General features: G+C 52.4%; 1 protein-coding gene and 1 long non-coding RNA gene across 2 annotated transcripts; both read left to right on the top strand.

Moving 5' to 3' along the window:
* The first annotated feature begins 6963 nt into the window (after positions 1-6963).
* On the top strand, positions 6964-11531 carry nupr1b (nuclear protein 1b). Its single transcript, XM_069186541.1, has 3 exons — positions 6964-7297; positions 10068-10202; positions 11023-11531. Exons 1-2 carry the CDS (start codon positions 7198-7200, stop codon positions 10193-10195), a joined length of 228 nt encoding a protein of 75 aa, XP_069042642.1. The 5' UTR covers positions 6964-7197; the 3' UTR covers positions 10196-10202; positions 11023-11531.
* LOC138231335 (uncharacterized) lies at positions 7304-10061 on the top strand. Its single transcript, XR_011186607.1, has 3 exons — positions 7304-7728; positions 7839-7874; positions 7911-10061. It is a non-coding gene; the product is annotated as an uncharacterized lncRNA (long non-coding RNA).
* Positions 11532-17904: the final 6373 nt, after the last annotated feature.

The following is a 17904-nucleotide window of genomic DNA, read 5'->3' on the forward strand; positions in this document are numbered from 1 at the left end:
TAGCCTGTTGAGAAGAGCAGTGTGGGAGCTGTAGTCTCTTGAGAAGAGCAGTGTGGGAGCTGTAGCCTGTTGAGAAGAGCAGTGTGGGAGCTGTAGTCTCTTGAGAAGAGCAGTGTGGGAGCTGTAGTCTCTTGAGAAGAGCAGTCTGGGAGCTCTCTCCTATTCAAATTCAAATTCAAATTCCTGCCTCTCTCCTACCCCTCCCCCCCCCCTCCTGGTCCTGTCTCTCCTGGCATGTGGAGAACGTGCAGGAGAGAGAGAGAGAGAGGGAGGGAACAGAGTCTAATTCAGTACAGACGGGAACATCTGAAAACTTAAAAACAACAACAGAGCACGTGCAGAGAGAAGGGACGTTTCGCAATCGTGTGACTCTTTACCCTTTGCCTCCAGCTTGGAACAAAAACAGAAAATCTTCAGAGAGATGATATTCAGGATTTCTCACTTATACCAGGAATCTGCATCCAGAATCCCCAAACCAGCCAGAACCAGAACACATTCCCAGATCAGTGTGTGATCTCCTGTCCCAGCCTGAGGAACAGACAGTGAGCCCGTCTCTCAATAATAATAATACAGTGTGTGATCTCCTGTCCCAGCCTGAGGAACAGACAGTGAGCCTGTCTCTCAATAATAATAATAATACAGTGTGTGATCTCCTGTCCCAGCCTGAGGAACAGACAGTGAGCCCGTCTCTCAATAATAATAATACAGTGTGTGATCTCCTGTCCCAGCCTGAGGAACAGACAGTGAGCCTGTCTCTCAATAATAATAATACAGTGTGTGATCTCCTGTCCCAGCCTGAGGAACAGACAGTGAGCCCGTCTCTCAATAATAATAATACAGTGTGTGATCTCCTGTCCCAGCCTGAGGAACAGACAGTGAGCCCGTCTCTCAATAATAATAATTCAGTGTGTGATCTCCTGTCCCAGCCTGAGGAACAGACAGTGAGCCTGTCTCTCAATAATAATAATACAGTGTGTGATCTCTTGTCCCAGCCTGAGGAACAGACAGTGAGCCTGTCTCTCAATAATAATAATACAGTGTGTGATCTCCTGTCACAGCCTGAGGAACAGACAGTGATCTCTCAGTAATAATAATCGATAAGACAGAGGACTTGATCACTGTATGGGCCGTCTACATTGTCCTGTATGAGGAGGGTATCGTCTCACAGATCCCAGCTCGCTCTCCAGGAGACACACACACACACAGGGAGAGAAGCTGGGGGTCAGAGTGCAGGGACACACATTTATACAGCGCCCCTGGAGCAGCTGGGGTTCAGGGCCTCCTGGCTCAGGGCCCCGACGGAGGAGGATTCCTCTGCTGGGCCGCGGGATTCGAACCAGCAACCTCCCAGCCACAGGCACAGTGCCTGAGCCCCAGAGCCCTTTTGTTTTTTATAGGTAAGACACAGTGCGTGATCTCCTGTCTCACACTCACTCTGATACAGGGCTGTGGTGTATTTACAGGAAGGAGTGCGAGACTCCCTGAGAAACATCCAGTACAAGTCTGGAAAGTTCCAGCAGGCTCTCCAAGAATAAACACGAGCGGAGTGCTCTCTTCCTGCAGGCAGGGTGAGTCAGAGGGAGGAGTCTGTAATTACAGCAGTGAGCCACACTCCACAGTAACCCCTTGCTCTCCTCCAGTTCAGGCGGAATCTTTAGTGTGACCGTCACAGGGTTGCCAAAGCAGATACAACCAGTCCAACGTCTACAGACATTTACAGTTCAAATACATCTTAAAACATTTATACACAACATATAACACAAAGAACATTACTGAGAGACAGGCTCACTGTCTGTTCCTCAGGCTGGGACAGGAGATCACACACTGTGTTATTATTATTGAGAGACGGGCTCACTGTCTGTTCCTCAGGCTGGGACAGGAGATCACACACTGTATTATTATTATTGAGAGACAGGCTCAATGTCTGTTCCTCAGGCTGGGACAGGAGATCACACACTGTATTATTATTATTGAGAGACGGGCTCACTGTCTGTTCCTCAGGCTGGGACAGGAGATCACACACTGTATTATTATTATTGAGAGACAGGCTCACTGTCTGTTCCTCAGGCTGGGACAGGAGATCACACACTGTATTATTATTATTGAGAGACAGGCTCACTGTCTGTTCCTCAGGCTGGGACAGGAGATCACACACTGTATTATTATTATTGAGAGACAGGCTCACTGTCTGTTCCTCAGGCTGGGACAGGAGATCACACACTGTATTATTATTATTGAGAGACAGGCTCACTGTCTGTTCCTCAGGCTGGGACAGGAGATCACACACTGTGTTATTATTATTGAGAGACGGGCTCACTGTCTGTTCCTCAGGCTGGGACAGGAGATCACACACTGTGTTATTATTATTGAGAGACGAGCTCACTGTCTGTTCCTCAGGCTGGGACAGGAGATCACACACTGTATTATTATTATTGAGAGACAGGCTCACTGTCTGTTCCTCAGGCTGGGACAGGAGATCACACACTGTATTAATATTATTGAGAGACTGGCTCACTGTCTGTTCCTCAGGCTGGGACAGAAGATCACACACTGTATTATTATTATTGAGAGACAGACTCACTGTCTGTTCCTCAGGCTGGGACAGGAGATCACACACTGTATTATTATTATTGAGAGACAGGCTCACTGTCTGTTCCTCAGGCTGGGACAGGAGATCACACACTGTATTATTATTATTGAGAGACAGGCTCACTGTCTGTTCCTCAGGCTGGGACAGGAGATCACACACTGTATTATTATTATTGAGAGACAGGCTCACTGTCTGTTCCTCAGGCTGGGACAGGAGATCACACACTGTATTATTATTATTGAGAGACAGGCTCACTGTCTGTTCCTCAGGCTGGGACAGGAGATCACACACTGTATTATTATTATTGAGAGACAGGCTCACTGTCTGTTCCTCAGGCTGGGACAGGAGATCACACACTGTATTAATATTATTGAGAGACAGGCTCACTGTCTGTTCCTCAGGCTGGGACAGAAGATCACACACTGTATTATTATTATTGAGAGACGGGCTCACTGTCTGTTCCTCAGGCTGGGACAGGAGATCACACACTGTATTATTATTATTGAGAGACAGGCTCACTGTCTGTTCCTCAGGCTGGGACAGGAGATCACACACTGTATTATTATTATTGAGAGACGGGCTCACTGTCTGTTCCTCAGGCTGGGACAGGAGATCACACACTGTATTATTATTATTGAGAGACAGGCTCACTGTCTGTTCCTCAGGCTGGGACAGGAGATCACACACTGTATTATTATTGAGAGACAGGCTCACTGTCTGTTCCTCAGGCTGGGACAGGAGATCACACACTGTATTATTATTATTGAGAGACAGGCTCACTGTCTGTTCCTCAGGCTGGGACAGGAGATCACACACTGTATTATTATTATTGAGAGACAGGCTCACTGTCTGTTCCTCAGGCTGGGACAGGAGATCACACACTGTATTATTATTATTGAGAGACAGGCTCACTGTCTGTTCCTCAGGCTGGGACAGGAGATCACACACTGTATTATTATTATTGAGAGACAGGCTCACTGTCTGTTCCTCAGGCTGGGACAGGAGATCACACACTGTATTATTATTATTGAGAGACGGGCTCACTGTCTGTTCCTCAGGCTGGGACAGGAGATCACACACTGTATTATTATTATTATTGAGAGACGGGCTCACTGTCTGTTCCTCAGGCTGGGACAGGAGATCACACACTGTATTATTATTATTGAGAGACAGGCTCACTGTCTGTTCCTCAGGCTGGGACAGGAGATCACACACTGTGTTATTGTTATTGAGAGACAGGCTCACTGTCTGTTCCTCAGGCTGGGACAGGAGATCACACACTGTGTTATTATTATTGAGAGACGGGCTCACTGTCTGTTCCTCAGGCTGGGACAGGAGATCACACACTGTATTATTATTATTGAGAGATGGGCTCACTGTCTGTTCCTCAGGCTGGGACAGGAGATCACACACTGTATTATTATTATTATTATTATTATTGAGAGACGGGCTCACTGTCTGTTCCTCAGGCTGGGACAGGAGATCACACACTGTATTATTATTATTATTGAGAGACGGGCTCACTGTCTGTTCCTCAGGCTGGGACAGGAGATCACACACTGTATTATTATTATTGAGAGACAGGCTCACTGTCTGTTCCTCAGGCTGGGACAGGAGATCACACACTGTGTTATTGTTATTGAGAGACAGGCTCACTGTCTGTTCCTCAGGCTGGGACAGGAGATCACACACTGTGTTATTATTATTGAGAGACGGGCTCACTGTCTGTTCCTCAGGCTGGGACAGGAGATCACACACTGTATTATTATTATTGAGAGATGGGCTCACTGTCTGTTCCTCAGGCTGGGACAGGAGATCACACACTGTATTATTATTATTATTATTGAGAGACGGGCTCACTGTCTGTTCCTCAGGCTGGGACAGGAGATCACACACTGTATTATTATTATTATTGAGAGACGGGCTCACTGTCTGTTCCTCAGGCTGGGACAGGAGATCACACACTGTATTATTATTATTGAGAGACAGGCTCACTGTCTGTTCCTCAGGCTGGGACAGGAGATCACACACTGTATTATTATTATTGAGAGACAGGCTCACTGTCTGTTCCTCAGGCTGGGACAGGAGATCACACACTGTATTATTATTATTGAGAGACAGGCTCACTGTCTGTTCCTCAGGCTGGGACAGGAGATCACACACTGTATTATTATTATTGAGAGACAGGCTCACTGTCTGTTCCTCAGGCTGGGACAGGAGATCACACACTGTATTATTATTATTGAGAGACAGGCTCACTGTCTGTTCCTCAGGCTGGGACAGGAGATCACACACTGTATTATTATTATTGAGAGACAGGCTCACTGTCTGTTCCTCAGGCTGGGACAGGAGATCACACACTGTGTTATTATTATTGAGAGACGGGCTCACTGTCTGTTCCTCAGGCTGGGACAGGAGATCACACACTGTGTTATTATTATTGAGAGACGAGCTCACTGTCTGTTCCTCAGGCTGGGACAGGAGATCACACACTGTATTATTATTATTGAGAGACAGGCTCACTGTCTGTTCCTCAGGCTGGGACAGGAGATCACACACTGTATTAATATTATTGAGAGACTGGCTCACTGTCTGTTCCTCAGGCTGGGACAGAAGATCACACACTGTATTATTATTATTGAGAGACAGACTCACTGTCTGTTCCTCAGGCTGGGACAGGAGATCACACACTGTATTATTATTATTGAGAGACAGGCTCACTGTCTGTTCCTCAGGCTGGGACAGGAGATCACACACTGTATTATTATTATTGAGAGACAGGCTCACTGTCTGTTCCTCAGGCTGGGACAGGAGATCACACACTGTATTATTATTATTGAGAGACAGGCTCACTGTCTGTTCCTCAGGCTGGGACAGGAGATCACACACTGTATTATTATTATTGAGAGACAGGCTCACTGTCTGTTCCTCAGGCTGGGACAGGAGATCACACACTGTATTATTATTATTGAGAGACAGGCTCACTGTCTGTTCCTCAGGCTGGGACAGGAGATCACACACTGTATTATTATTATTGAGAGACGGGCTCACTGTCTGTTCCTCAGGCTGGGACAGGAGATCACACACTGTATTATTATTATTGAGAGACAGGCTCACTGTCTGTTCCTCAGGCTGGGACAGGAGATCACACACTGTATTATTATTGAGAGACAGGCTCACTGTCTGTTCCTCAGGCTGGGACAGGAGATCACACACTGTATTATTATTATTGAGAGAAATGCTCACTGTCTGTTCCTCAGGCTGGGACAGGAGATCACACACTGTATTATTATTATTGAGAGACAGGCTCACTGTCTGTTCCTCAGGCTGGGACAGGAGATCACACACTGTATTATTGTTAATACAACGTATATGTGGGAATTCCGGGATTAGCTGTGTAAATTTGGAGAAGAATGTTTCTCTAATCCCAGAGTATCTGTCACAGTGCAGTAGGAAGTGCACCTCTGTCTCTATTTCACCCTGCTGGCAGTGGGAGCACAGCCTGTCCTCTCTGGACAGCCAGGTCTGCCTGTGTCCAGTGTGTGTGTCCAGACTGTGGTCACTGAGCCTGTCCTCTCTGGACAGCCAGGTCTGCCTGTGTCCAGTGTGTGTGTCCAGGCTGTGGTCACTGAGCCTGTCCTCTCTGGACAGCCAGGTCTGCCTGTGTCCAGTGTGTGTCCAGGCTGTGGTCACTGAGCCTGTCCTCTCTGGACAGCCAGGTCTGCCTGTGTCCAGTGTGTGTGTCCAGGCTGTGGTCACTGAGCCTGTCCTCTCTGGGCAGCCAGGTCTGCCTGTGTCCAGTGTGTGTGTCCAGGCTGTGTCACTGAGCCTGTCCTCTCTGGACAACCAGGTCTGCCTGTGTCCAGTGTGTGTGTCCAGGCTGTGGTCACTGAGCCTGTCCTCTCTGGACAGCCAGGTCTGTCTGTGTCACCCAGTGTCCTGTCCTCTGTCAGGTGACATTTACGGGTGTTTTGCACACAGGTTTGTAGAAAAATATTGACTTTTCTAATCTAATCTGAAGTCAGGTGATAGTGCGACTGAGAGAGAGAGAGAGAGAGTGAGACGAGGAGAGTGTGGTGTGTGTGTACAGTCTGTACTGAACCAGCGTCCAGTCTCCAGTAGGAATAATCTTTAGGTCATATAGCACCTTTCAGCTCTGTCTTGCCCAGCCGAGACCAGGCTGCAGTGCCCTGGAGCAGATCTGTCTTCCCTCTGGACTGGGAATGTGTCCATGTGTCCATGTGTCCAGCTGTCCAGACACTGGGAGCAGCAATAATATTGACTGAGCTGATGCAACACTCATCATGTGAGTGAAACTGGGAGGGGAGAGAGAGGAGAGAGAGAGAGTGGAGAGAGAGTGGAGAGAGAGAGGAGAGAGCAGAGAGAGTGGAGAGAGAGAGGAGAGAGAGAGGAGAGAGAGAGAGGAGGTGAGTCAGGCAGGGAGGAGACAGGGGTTATATAACAGGGGCTCAAGCTGTTTTTCACAGAGCAGACGTCAGTGACGATCAGAGCACAGAGCACAGAGCACAGAGCTCCCTGACTCCTGAGCAGAACCAGGGGACCCCCTCAGAACCCGCTCAGAGCCCTCTCAGAGCCCGCTCAGAGCCATGGCCTGCTTTGTCGAGGTGAAGAAACTGCAGCCCACCCAGTTTGAGGGAGAGTACTATGACAAGTATGAGTTCTACAACCTGACCGACAGATACTGTGGTAAGACACCAGAGTGTGTGTGAGTGTGTGTGTGAGTGTGAGTGTGAGTGAGAGTGTGTGTGTATGAGTGTGTGAGTGTGTGTGTATGAATGTGTGATTGTGTGAGTGTGAGTGTGAGTGTGTGTGTGTGAGTGTGAGTGTGAGTGTGTGTGTGTGATGGTTAGTACTCTGACAAGTACGAGTTCTACAACCTGACCAACAGTGTGTGTGAGGTGAGACAGGTAGTTGATGGTGTGAGTGTGTGTGAGGTGAGACAGGTTGTTGACGGACGTGAGTGTGTGTGAGGTGAGACAGGTAGTTGATGGTGTGAGTGTGTGTGAGGTCAGACAGGTTGGTGACGGACGTGAGTGTGTGTGAGGTGAGACAGGTTGTTGATGGTGTGAGTGTGTGTGAGGTGAGACAGGTTGGTGACGGACGTGAGTGTGTGTGAGGTGAGACAGGTTGGTGACAGGTGTGAGTGAGTGTGAGGTGAGACAGGTTGGTGACGGGCGTGAGTGTGTGTGAGGTGAGACAGGTTGTTGATGGTGTGAGTGTGTGTGAGGTGAGACAGGTAGTTGATGGTGTGAGTGTGTGTGAGGTGAGACAGGTTGGTGATGGTGTGAGTGTGTGTGAGGTGAGACAGGTTGTTGACGGACGTGAGTGTGTGTGAGGTGAGACAGGTAGTTGATGGTGTGAGTGTGTGTGAGGTCAGACAGGTTGTTGATGGTGTGAGTGTGTGTGAGGTGAGACAGGTTGTTGATGGTGTGAGTGAGTGTGAGGTGAGACAGGTTGGTGACAGGCGTGAGTGTGTGTGAGGTGAGACAAGTTGTTGATGGTGTGAGTGTGTGTGAGGTGAGACAGGTTGTTGACGGTGTGAGTGTGTGTGAGGTGAGACAGGTTGTTGACGGTGTGAGTGTGTGTGAGGTCAGACAGGTTGTTGACGGTGTGAGTGTGTGTGAGGTGAGACAGGTTGTTGACGGTGTGAGTGTGTGTGAGGTCAGACAGGTTGTTGACGGTGTGAGTGTGTGTGAGGTGAGACAGGTTGTTGATGGTGTGAGTGTGTGTGAGGTGAGACAGGTTGGTGACGGACGTGAGTGTGTGTGAGGTGAGACAGGTTGGTGACAGGCGTGAGTGTGTGTGAGGTGAGACAGGTTGATGACGGACGTGAGTGTGTGTGAGGTGAGACAGGTTGGTGACAGGCGTGAGTGTGTGTGAGGTGAGACAGGTTGGTGACAGGCGTGAGTGTGTATAAGGTGAGACAGGTTGTTGATGGTGTGAGTGAGTGTGAGGTGAGACAGGTTGGTGACGGTGTGAGTGTGTGTGAGGTGAGACAGGTTGTTGACGGACGTGAGTGTGTGTGAGGTGAGACAGGTAGTTGATGGTGTGAGTGTGTGTGAGGTGAGACAGGTTGGTGACGGTGTGAGTGTGTGTGAGGTGAGACAGGTTGTTGACGGATGTGAGTGTGTGTGAGGTGAGACAGGTTGGTGATGGTGTGAGGGTGTGTGAGGTGAGACAGGTTGTTGACGGATGTGAGTGTGTGTGAGGTGAGACAGGTTGTTGACGGTGTGAGTGTGTGTGAGGTGAGACAGGTTGTTGACGGACGTGAGTGTGTGTGAGGTGAGACAGGTTGGTGACAGGCGTGAGTGTGTGTGAGGTGAGACAGGTTGGTGACAGGCGTGAGTGTGTATAAGGTGAGACAGGTTGTTGATGGTGTGAGTGAGTGTGAGGTGAGACAGGTTGGTGACGGTGTGAGTGTGTGTGAGGTGAGACAGGTTGTTGACGGACGTGAGTGTGTGTGAGGTGAGACAGGTAGTTGATGGTGTGAGTGTGTGTGAGGTGAGACAGGTTGGTGACGGTGTGAGTGTGTGTGAGGTGAGACAGGTTGTTGACGGATGTGAGTGTGTGTGAGGTGAGACAGGTTGGTGATGGTGTGAGGGTGTGTGAGGTGAGACAGGTTGGTGATGGTGTGAGTGTGTGTGAGGTGAGACAGGTTGGTGACGGTGTGAGTGTGTGTGAGGTGAGACAGGTTGTTGACGGACGTGAGTGTGTGTGAGGTGAGACAGGTAGTTGATGGTGTGAGTGTGTGTGAGGTGAGACAGGTTGGTGACGGTGTGAGTGTGTGTGAGGTGAGACAGGTTGTTGACGGATGTGAGTGTGTGTGAGGTGAGACAGGTTGGTGATGGTGTGAGTGTGTGTGAGGTGAGACAGGTTGGTGATGGTGTGAGTGTGTGTGAGGTGAGACAGGTTGTTGGCGGATGTGAGTGTGTGTGAGGTGAGACAGGTTGTTGACGGTGTGAGCGTGTGTGAGGTGAGACAGGTTGTTGACGGATGTGAGTGTGTGTGAGGTGAGACAGGTTGGTGACAGGCGTGAGTGTGTGTGAGGTGAGACAGGTTGGTGACAGGCGTGAGTGTGTATGAGGTGAGACAGGTTGTTGATGGTGTGAGTGAGTGTGAGGTGAGACAGGTTGGTGACGGTGTGAGTGTGTGTGAGGTGAGACAGGTTGTTGACGGATGTGAGTGTGTGTGAGGTGAGACAGGTAGTTGATGGTGTGAGTGTGTGTGAGGTGAGACAGGTTGGTGACGGTGTGAGTGTGTGTGAGGTGAGACAGGTTGGTGACAGGTGTGAGGGTGTGTGAGGTGAGACAGGTTGGTGACAGGTGTGAGGGTGTGTGAGGTGAGACAGGTTGGTGACGATGTGAGGGTGTGTGAGGTGAGACAGGTTGGTGACAGGTGTGATGGTGTGTGAGGTGAGACAGGTTGTTGACGGGCCTGTCCCTCTCCTCTCCCCCAGTGAGCTCCTCCAGGAAGGGCCGGTCCAAACGAGAGTCCAGCTGCAACACCAACAGGCCCAGCCCAGCAGGACACGAGAGGAAACTGAGCACCAAGCTGCAGAACAGCCTGAGGCACAGCAGAGAGTGAGACACAGGTGAGCCAGAGAGACAGGTGGGGCAGAGAGAGAGACAGGTGAGTGAGTGAGACAGGTGGGTCAGAGAGACAGGTGGGGCAGAGAGAGAGACAGGTGAGTGAGTGAGACAGGTGGGTCAGAGAGACAGGTGGGTCAGTGAGAGAGGGGAGTGAGAGACAGGTTAGACAGGTGAGTCAGTGAGACAAGGGAGTGAGAGACAGGGGAGTGAGAGACAGATGAGTTAGTGAGACAGGGGAGTGAGAGACAGGTGAGTCAGTGAGACAGGGGAGTGAGAGACAGGTGAGACAGATGAGTCAGTGAGACAAGGGAGTGAGAGACAGATGAGTCAGTGAGACAGGGGAGTGAGAGACAGGTGAGACAGATGAGTCAGTGAGACAGGGGAGTGAGAGACAGGTGAGACAGGTGAGTCAGTGAGACAAGGGAGTGAGAGACAGATGAGTCAGTGAGACAGGGGAGTGAGAGACAGGTGAGTCAGTGAGACAGGGGAGTGAGAGACAGGTGAGACAGGTGAGTCAGTGAGACAAGGGAGTGAGAGACAGATGAGTCAGTGAGACAGGGGAGTGAGAGACAGGTGAGACAGATGAGTCAGTGAGACAGGGGAGTGAGAGACAGGTGAGACAGATGAGTCAGTGAGACAGGGGAGTGAGAGACAGGTGAGACAGGTGAGTCAGTGAGACAAGGGAGTGAGAGACAGATGAGTCAGTGAGACAGGGGAGTGAGAGACAGGTGAGTCAGTGAGACAGGGGAGTGAGAGACAGGTGAGACAGGTGAGTCAGGGTCCTTGTGTTGACCTGCCTCTCCTGTCTCTCGGACTCTGCAGTGTGAACCGGACAGCCAAACCCGGCATCGGACCCGGACGGCCCTAGCAACGGAGCAAAATGACCCTGGCAACGGACCCGGGCGGCCCTAGCAACGGAGCAAAATGACCCTGGCAACGGACCCGGGCGGCCCTAGCAACGGAGCAAGACAACGACCCCGGCAACGGACCCGGGCGGCCCTAGCAACGGAGCAAGACAACGACCCCGGCAACAGAGAGGAGAGGAGAGAGAGGAGGATGGAGGAGAGAGAGAGGAGAGAGAGAAGAGAGGAGTGAGAGAGAGGAGGATGGAGGAGAGACAGAGGGAGAGGAGAGGCTCCAGACAGGAGGAGTGTGTCCCCGGGTGAGACATGACTGTCCCAGACCCTCAGACAGGTGACAGTGCCCCTGGGACCCCCCTGCGCCCCGAGATGGCGCCCCTGCGCCCCGAGACTGTCCCCCTGCGAGGAGCATCAGCGATCGCCTTCCTGAGACTCAGCCCCTCTGTCCCGAATAAAGGCTTTCGAACCACACGCCCGCTGTTGTCTGTGACTGCCTCTCTGGGGGGGGCTGAGGGTTCACATCCCAGTGCGGCACAGCAGTGAAATGTCTGCTACACAGCCTGTACTTATTCGCTCGTATATCACAGTACATCAGTCAGTACAGGGACTAGTGAGCAGGAAGGGCGTCTTCACATCACAGTACACCAGTCAGTACAGGGACTAGTGAGCAGGAAGGGCGTCTTCACATCACAGTACACCAGTCAGTACAGGGACTAGTGAGCAGGAAGGGCCTCTTCACATCACAGTACATCAGTCAGTACAGGGACTAGTGAGCAGGAAGGGCCTCTTCACATCACAGTACACAGTCAGTACAGGGACTAGTGAGCAGGAAGGGCGTCTTCACATCACAGTACACCAGTCAGTACAGGGACTAGTGAGCAGGAAGGGCCTCTTCACATCACAGTACATCAGTCAGTACAGGGACTAGTGAGCAGGAAGAGCCTCTTCACATCACAGTACATCAGTCAGTACAGGGACTAGTGAGCAGGAAGGGCCTCATCACATCACAGTACATCAGTCAGTACAGGGACTAGTGAGCAGGAAGGGCCTCATCATGTCACAGTACACCAGTCAGTACAGGGACTAGTGAGCAGGAAGGGCCTCTTCACATCACAGTACATCAGTCAGTACAGGGACTAGTGAGCAGGAAGGGCCTCTTCACATCACAGTACAGCAGTCAGTACAGGGACTAGTGAGCAGGAAGGGCCTCTTCACATCACAGTACAGCAGTCAATAAAGGGACTAGTGAGCAGGAAGGGCCTCTTCACATCACAGTACATCAGTCAGTACAGGGACTAGTGAGCAGGAAGGGCCGCTTCACATCACAGTACATCAGTCAGTACAGGGACTAGTGAGCAGGAAGGGCCGCTTCACATCACAGTACACCAGTCAGTACAGGGACTAGTGAGCAGGAAGGGCCTCATCATGTCACAGTACATCAGTCAGTACAGGGACTAGTGAGCAGAAAGGGCCTCTTCACATCACAGTACAGCAGTCAGTACAGGGACTAGTGAGCAGGAAGGGCCTCTTCACATCACAGTACATCAGTCAGCACAGGGACTAGTGAGCAGGAAGGGCCTCTTCACATCACAGTACACCAGTCAGTACAGGGACTAGTGAGCAGGAAGGGCCTCATCATGTCACAGTACATCAGTCAGTACAGGGACTAGTGAGCAGAAAGGGCCTCTTCACATCACAGTACAGCAGTCAGTACAGGGACTAGTGAGCAGGAAGGGCCTCTTCACATCACAGTACATCAGTCAGTACAGGGACTAGTGAGCAGGAAGGGCCTCTTCACATCACAGTACACCAGTCAGTACAGGGACTAGTGAGCAGGAAGGGCCTCATCACATCACAGTACATCAGTCAGTACAGGGACTAGTGAGCAGGAAGGGCCTCATCACGTCACAGTACATCAGTCAGTACAGGGACTAGTGAGCAGGAAGGGCCTCTTCACATCACAGTACACCAGTCAGTACAGGGACTAGTGAGCAGGAAGGGCCTCATCATGTCACAGTACATCAGTCAGTACAGGGACTAGTGAGCAGAAAGGGCCTCTTCACATCACAGTACAGCAGTCAGTACAGGGACTAGTGAGCAGGAAGGGCCTCTTCACATCACAGTACATCAGTCAGCACAGGGACTAGTGAGCAGGAAGGGCCTCTTCACATCACAGTACACCAGTCAGTACAGGGACTAGTGAGCAGGAAGGGCCTCTTCACATCACAGTACATCAGTCAGTACAGGGACTAGTGAGCAGGAAGGGCCTCTTCACATCACAGTACATCAGTCAGTACAGGGACTAGTGAGCAGGAAGGGCCTCTTCACATCACAGTACAGCAGTCAATAAAGGGACTAGTGAGCAGGAAGGGCCTCTTCACATCACAGTACATCAGTCAGCACAGGGACTAGTGAGCAGGAAGGGCCTCTTCACATCACAGTACACCAGTCAGTACAGGGACTAGTGAGCAGGAAGGGCCTCTTCACATCACAGTACATCAGTCAGTACAGGGACTAGTGAGCAGGAAGGGCCTCTTCACATCACAGTACAGCAGTCAATAAAGGGACTAGTGAGCAGGAAGGGCCTCTTCACATCACAGTACATCAGTCAGCACAGGGACTAGTGAGCAGGAAGGGCCTCTTCACATCACAGTACAGCAGTCAATAAAGGGACTAGTGAGCAGGAAGGGCCGCTTCACATCACAGTACACCAGTCAGTACAGGGACTAGTGAGCAGGAAGGGCCTCATCACATCACAGTTCATCAGTCAGTACAGGGACTAGTGAGCAGGAAGGGCCTCATCACATCACAGTTCATCAGTCAGTACAGGGACTAGTGAGCAGGAAGGGCCTCTTCACATCACAGTACATCAGTCAGTACAGGGACTAGTGAGCAGGAAGGGCCTCTTCACATCACAGTACATCAGTCAGTACAGGGACTAGTGAGCAGGAAGGGCCTCTTCACATCACCTTTGGAGAGATCAGGGGTTCGAGACAGCATGTCGACTTACATCTCCTTCATGAACTTCCCTATTCTGCAGTTGACTCGTAATCTGTAAAAAAATGTAGTTTGTTCCAAGATCCAGTATCTGGTCTGAGAGATGGGAGATTCCACATCGCACCGCTGTAGCGTCTCAGTACCAGAGACGAACACCAGGGGGCAGCAGCAAGCCCACACCCAGCACTGCTGACCGCAGAGAAGAGACACCAGGGTCCTGGACCAGATCGGAATCAGGGTTTGAGACCCCAGAGAATGGACTCCCCACCACTGGACCTCAGTGAGGAGAGAGAGGGGTGACCTCAGTGAGGAGAGAGAGAGGGGTGAACTCAGTGAGGAGAGAGAGGGGTGACCTCAGTGATGAGAGAGAGAGGAGTGATCTCAGTGAGGAGAGAGAGAGGGCTGACCTCAGTGAGGAGAGAGAGGGGTGACCTCAGTGAGGAGAGAGAGAGGGGTGACCTCAGTGAGGAGAGAGAGAGGGGTGACCTCAGTGAGGTGAGAGAGGGGTGACCTCAGTGATGAGAGAGAGAGGAGTGATCTCAGTGAGGAGAGAGAGAGGGGTGACCTCAGTGAGGTGAGAGAGAGAGGGGTGACCTCAGTGAGGTGAGAGAGAGGGGTGACCTCAGTGAGGAGAGAGAGGGGTGACCTCAGTGAGGTGAGAGAGAGGGGTGACCTCAGTGAGGAGAGAGAGAGGGGTGACCTCAGTGAGGAGAGAGAGAGGGGTGACCTCAGTGAGGAGAGAGAGGGGTCACCTCAGTGAGGAGAGAGAGAGAGGGGTCACCTCAGTGAGGAGAGAGAGAGGGGTGACCTCAGTGAGGAGAGAGAGGGGTGACTTCAGTGAGGAGAGAGAGGGGTGACCTCAGTGAGGTGAGAGAGGGGTGACCTCAGTGAGGTGAGAGAGGGGTGACCTCAGTGAGGAGAGAGAGAGGGGTGACCTAAGTGAGGTGAGAGAGAGGGGTGACCTCAGTGAGGAGAGAGAGAGAGGGGTGACCTCAGTGAGGAGAGAGAGAGGGGTGACCTCAGTGAGGAGAGAGAGGGGTGACCTCAGTGAGGAGAGAGAGAGGTGACCTCAGTGAGGAGAGAGAGAGAGGGGTGACCTCAGTGAGGAGAGAGAGAGAGGGGTGACCTCAGTGAGGAGAGAGAGAGGGGTGACCTCAGTGAGGAGAGAGAGGGGTGACCTCAGTGAGGAGAGAGAGAGGGGTGACCTCAGTGAGGTGAGAGAGAGGGGTGACCTCAGTGAGGAGAGAGAGGGGTGACTTCAGTGAGGTGAGAGAGAGGGGTGACCTCAGTGAGGAGAGAGAGAGAGGGGTGACCTCAGTGAGGTGAGAGAGGAGTGACCTCAGTGAGGAGAGAGGGGGTGACCTCAGTGAGGAGAGAGAGAGAGGGGTGACCTCAGTGAGGTGAGAGAGGGGTGACCTCAGTGAGGTGAGAGAGAGAGGGGTGACCTCAGTGAGGTAAGAGAGAGAGGGGTGACCTCAGTGAGGAGAGAGAGAGGAGTGATCTCAGTGAGGTGAGAGAGGGGGGTGACCTCAGTGAGGAGAGAGAGAGGGGTGACCTCAGTGAGGAGAGAGAGAGGGGTGACCTCAGTAAGGAGAGAGAGAGGGGTGACCTCAGTGAGGAGAGAGAGAGGGGTGACCTCAGTGAGGAGAGAGAGAGAGGGGTGACCTCAGTGAGGAGAGAGAGGGGTGACCTCAGTGAGGTGAGAGAGAGGTGACCTCAGTGAGGAGAGAGAGAGAGGGGTGACCTCAGTGAGGAGAGAGAGGGGTGACCTCAGTGAGGAGAGAGAGAGGGGTGACCTCAGTGAGGAGAGAGAGAGAGAGGGGTGACCTCAGTGAGGTGAGAGAGAGAGGGGTGACCTCAGTGAGGAGAAAGAGGGGTGACCTCAGTGAGCAGAGAGAGGGGTGACCTCAGTGAGGAGAGAGAGAGAGAGGGGTGACCTCAGTGAGGAGAGAGAGAGGGGTGACCTCAGTGAGGAGAGAGAGAGGGGTGACCTCAGTGAGGAGAGAGAGAGAGGGGTGACCTCAGTGAGGAGAGAGAGAGGGGTGACCTCAGTGAGGAGAGAGAGAGGGGTGACCTCAGTGAGGAGAGAGAGGGGTGACCTCAGTGAGGAGAGAGAGAGAGGGGTGACCTCAGTGAGGAGAGAGAGAGGGGTGACCTCAGTGAGGAGAGAGAGGGGTGACCTCAGTGAGGAGAGAGAGAGGGGTGACCTCAGTGAGGAGAGAGAGAGGGGTGACCTCAGTGAGGAGAGAGAGAGAGGGGTGACCTCAGTGAGGAGAGAGAGAGAGGGGTGACCTCAGTGAGGAGAGAGAGAGGGGTGACCTCAGTGATGAGAGAGAGAGGGGTGACCTCAGTGAGGTGAGAGAGGGGTGACCTCAGTGAGGAGAGAGAGGGGTGACCTCAGTGAGGAGAGAGAGAGAGGGGTGACCTCAGTGAGGTGAGAGAGGGGTCACCTCAGTGAGGTGAGAGAGAGGGGTGACCTCAGTGAGGTGAGAGAGAGGGGTGACCTCAGTGAGGAGAGAGAGAGAGGGGTGACCTCAGTGAGGAGAGAGAGGGGTGACCTCAGTGAGGAGAGAGAGAGGGGTGACCTCAGTGAGGAGAGAGAGAGAGGGGTGACCTCAGTGATAAGAGAGAGAGGGGTGACCTCAGTGAGGAGAGAGAGAGGGGTGACCTCAGTGAGGAGAGAGAGAGAGGGTGACCTCAGTGAGGAGAGAGAGAGGGGTGACCTCAGTGAGGAGAGAGAGAGGGGTGACCTCAGTGAGGAGAGAGAGAGAGGGGTGACCTCAGTGAGGAGAGAGAGGGGTGACCTCAGTGAGGAGAGAGAGAGGGGTGACCTCAGTGAGGAGAGAGAGAGGGGTGACCTCAGTGAGGAGAGAGAGAGAGGGGTGACCTCAGTGAGGAGAGAGAGAGGGGTGACCTCAGTGAGGAGAGAGAGAGAGGGGTGACCTCAGTGAGGAGAGAGAGGGGTCACCTCAGTGAGGAGAGAGAGAGAGGGGTGACCTCAGTGAGGAGAGAGAGAGGGGTGACCTCAGTGAGGAGAGAGAGAGGGGTGACCTCAGTGAGGAGAGAGAGAGAGGGGTGACCTCAGTGATAAGAGAGAGAGGGGTGACCTCAGTGAGGAGAGAGAGAGGGGTGACCTCAGTGAGGAGAGAGAGGGGTGACCTCAGTGAGGAGAGAGAGAGAGGGGTGACCTCAGTGAGGTGAGAGAGGGGTGACCTCAGTGAGGAGAGAGAGGGGTGACCTCAGTGAGGAGAGAGAGGGGTGACCTCAGTGAGGAGAGAGAGAGGGGTGACCTCAGTGAGGAGAGAGAGAGAGGGGTGACCTCAGTGAGGAGAGAGAGGGGTGACCTCAGTGAGGAGAGAGAGAGAGGGGTGACCTCAGTGAGGTGAGAGAGAGGGGTGACCTCAGTGAGGAGAGAGAGGGGTGACCTCAGTGAGGAGAGAGAGAGAGGGGTGACCTCAGTGAGGAGAGAGAGGGGTGACCTCAGTGAGGTGAGAGAGGGGTCACCTCAGTGAGGTGAGAGAGAGAGGGGTGACCTCAGTGAGGAGAGAGAGAGAGGGGTGACCTCAGTGAGGAGAGAGAGGGGTGACCTCAGTGAGGAGAGAGAGAGGGGTGACCTCAGTGAGGAGAGAGAGAGAGGGGTGACCTCAGTGAGGTGAGAGAGAGAGGGGTGACCTCAGTGAGGAGAGAGAGAGGGGTGACCTCAGTGAGGAGAGAGAGAGAGGGGTGACCTCAGTGAGGAGAGAGAGAGGAGTGACCTCAGTGAGGAGAGAGAGAGAGGGGTGACCTCAGTGAGGAGAGAGAGAGGGGTGACCTCAGTGAGGAGAGAGAGAGGGGTGACCTCAGTGAG

Source organism: Lepisosteus oculatus, unplaced genomic scaffold (assembly GCF_040954835.1).
Source record: "Lepisosteus oculatus isolate fLepOcu1 unplaced genomic scaffold, fLepOcu1.hap2 HAP2_SCAFFOLD_544, whole genome shotgun sequence".
NCBI classification, from domain to species: domain Eukaryota; kingdom Metazoa; phylum Chordata; class Actinopteri; order Semionotiformes; family Lepisosteidae; genus Lepisosteus; species Lepisosteus oculatus.

Bases quoted from the DNA above. Each gene is read 5' to 3' on its own strand.
- nupr1b (XM_069186541.1), top strand. From the start codon at position 7,198: ATGGCCTGCTTTGTCGAGGTGAAGAAACTGCAGCCCACCCAGTTTGAG. The intron at 7,298-10,067 runs GTAAGACACCAG...CCTCTCCCCCAG, and splicing joins CCTGACCGACAGATACTGTG to TGAGCTCCTCCAGGAAGGGC.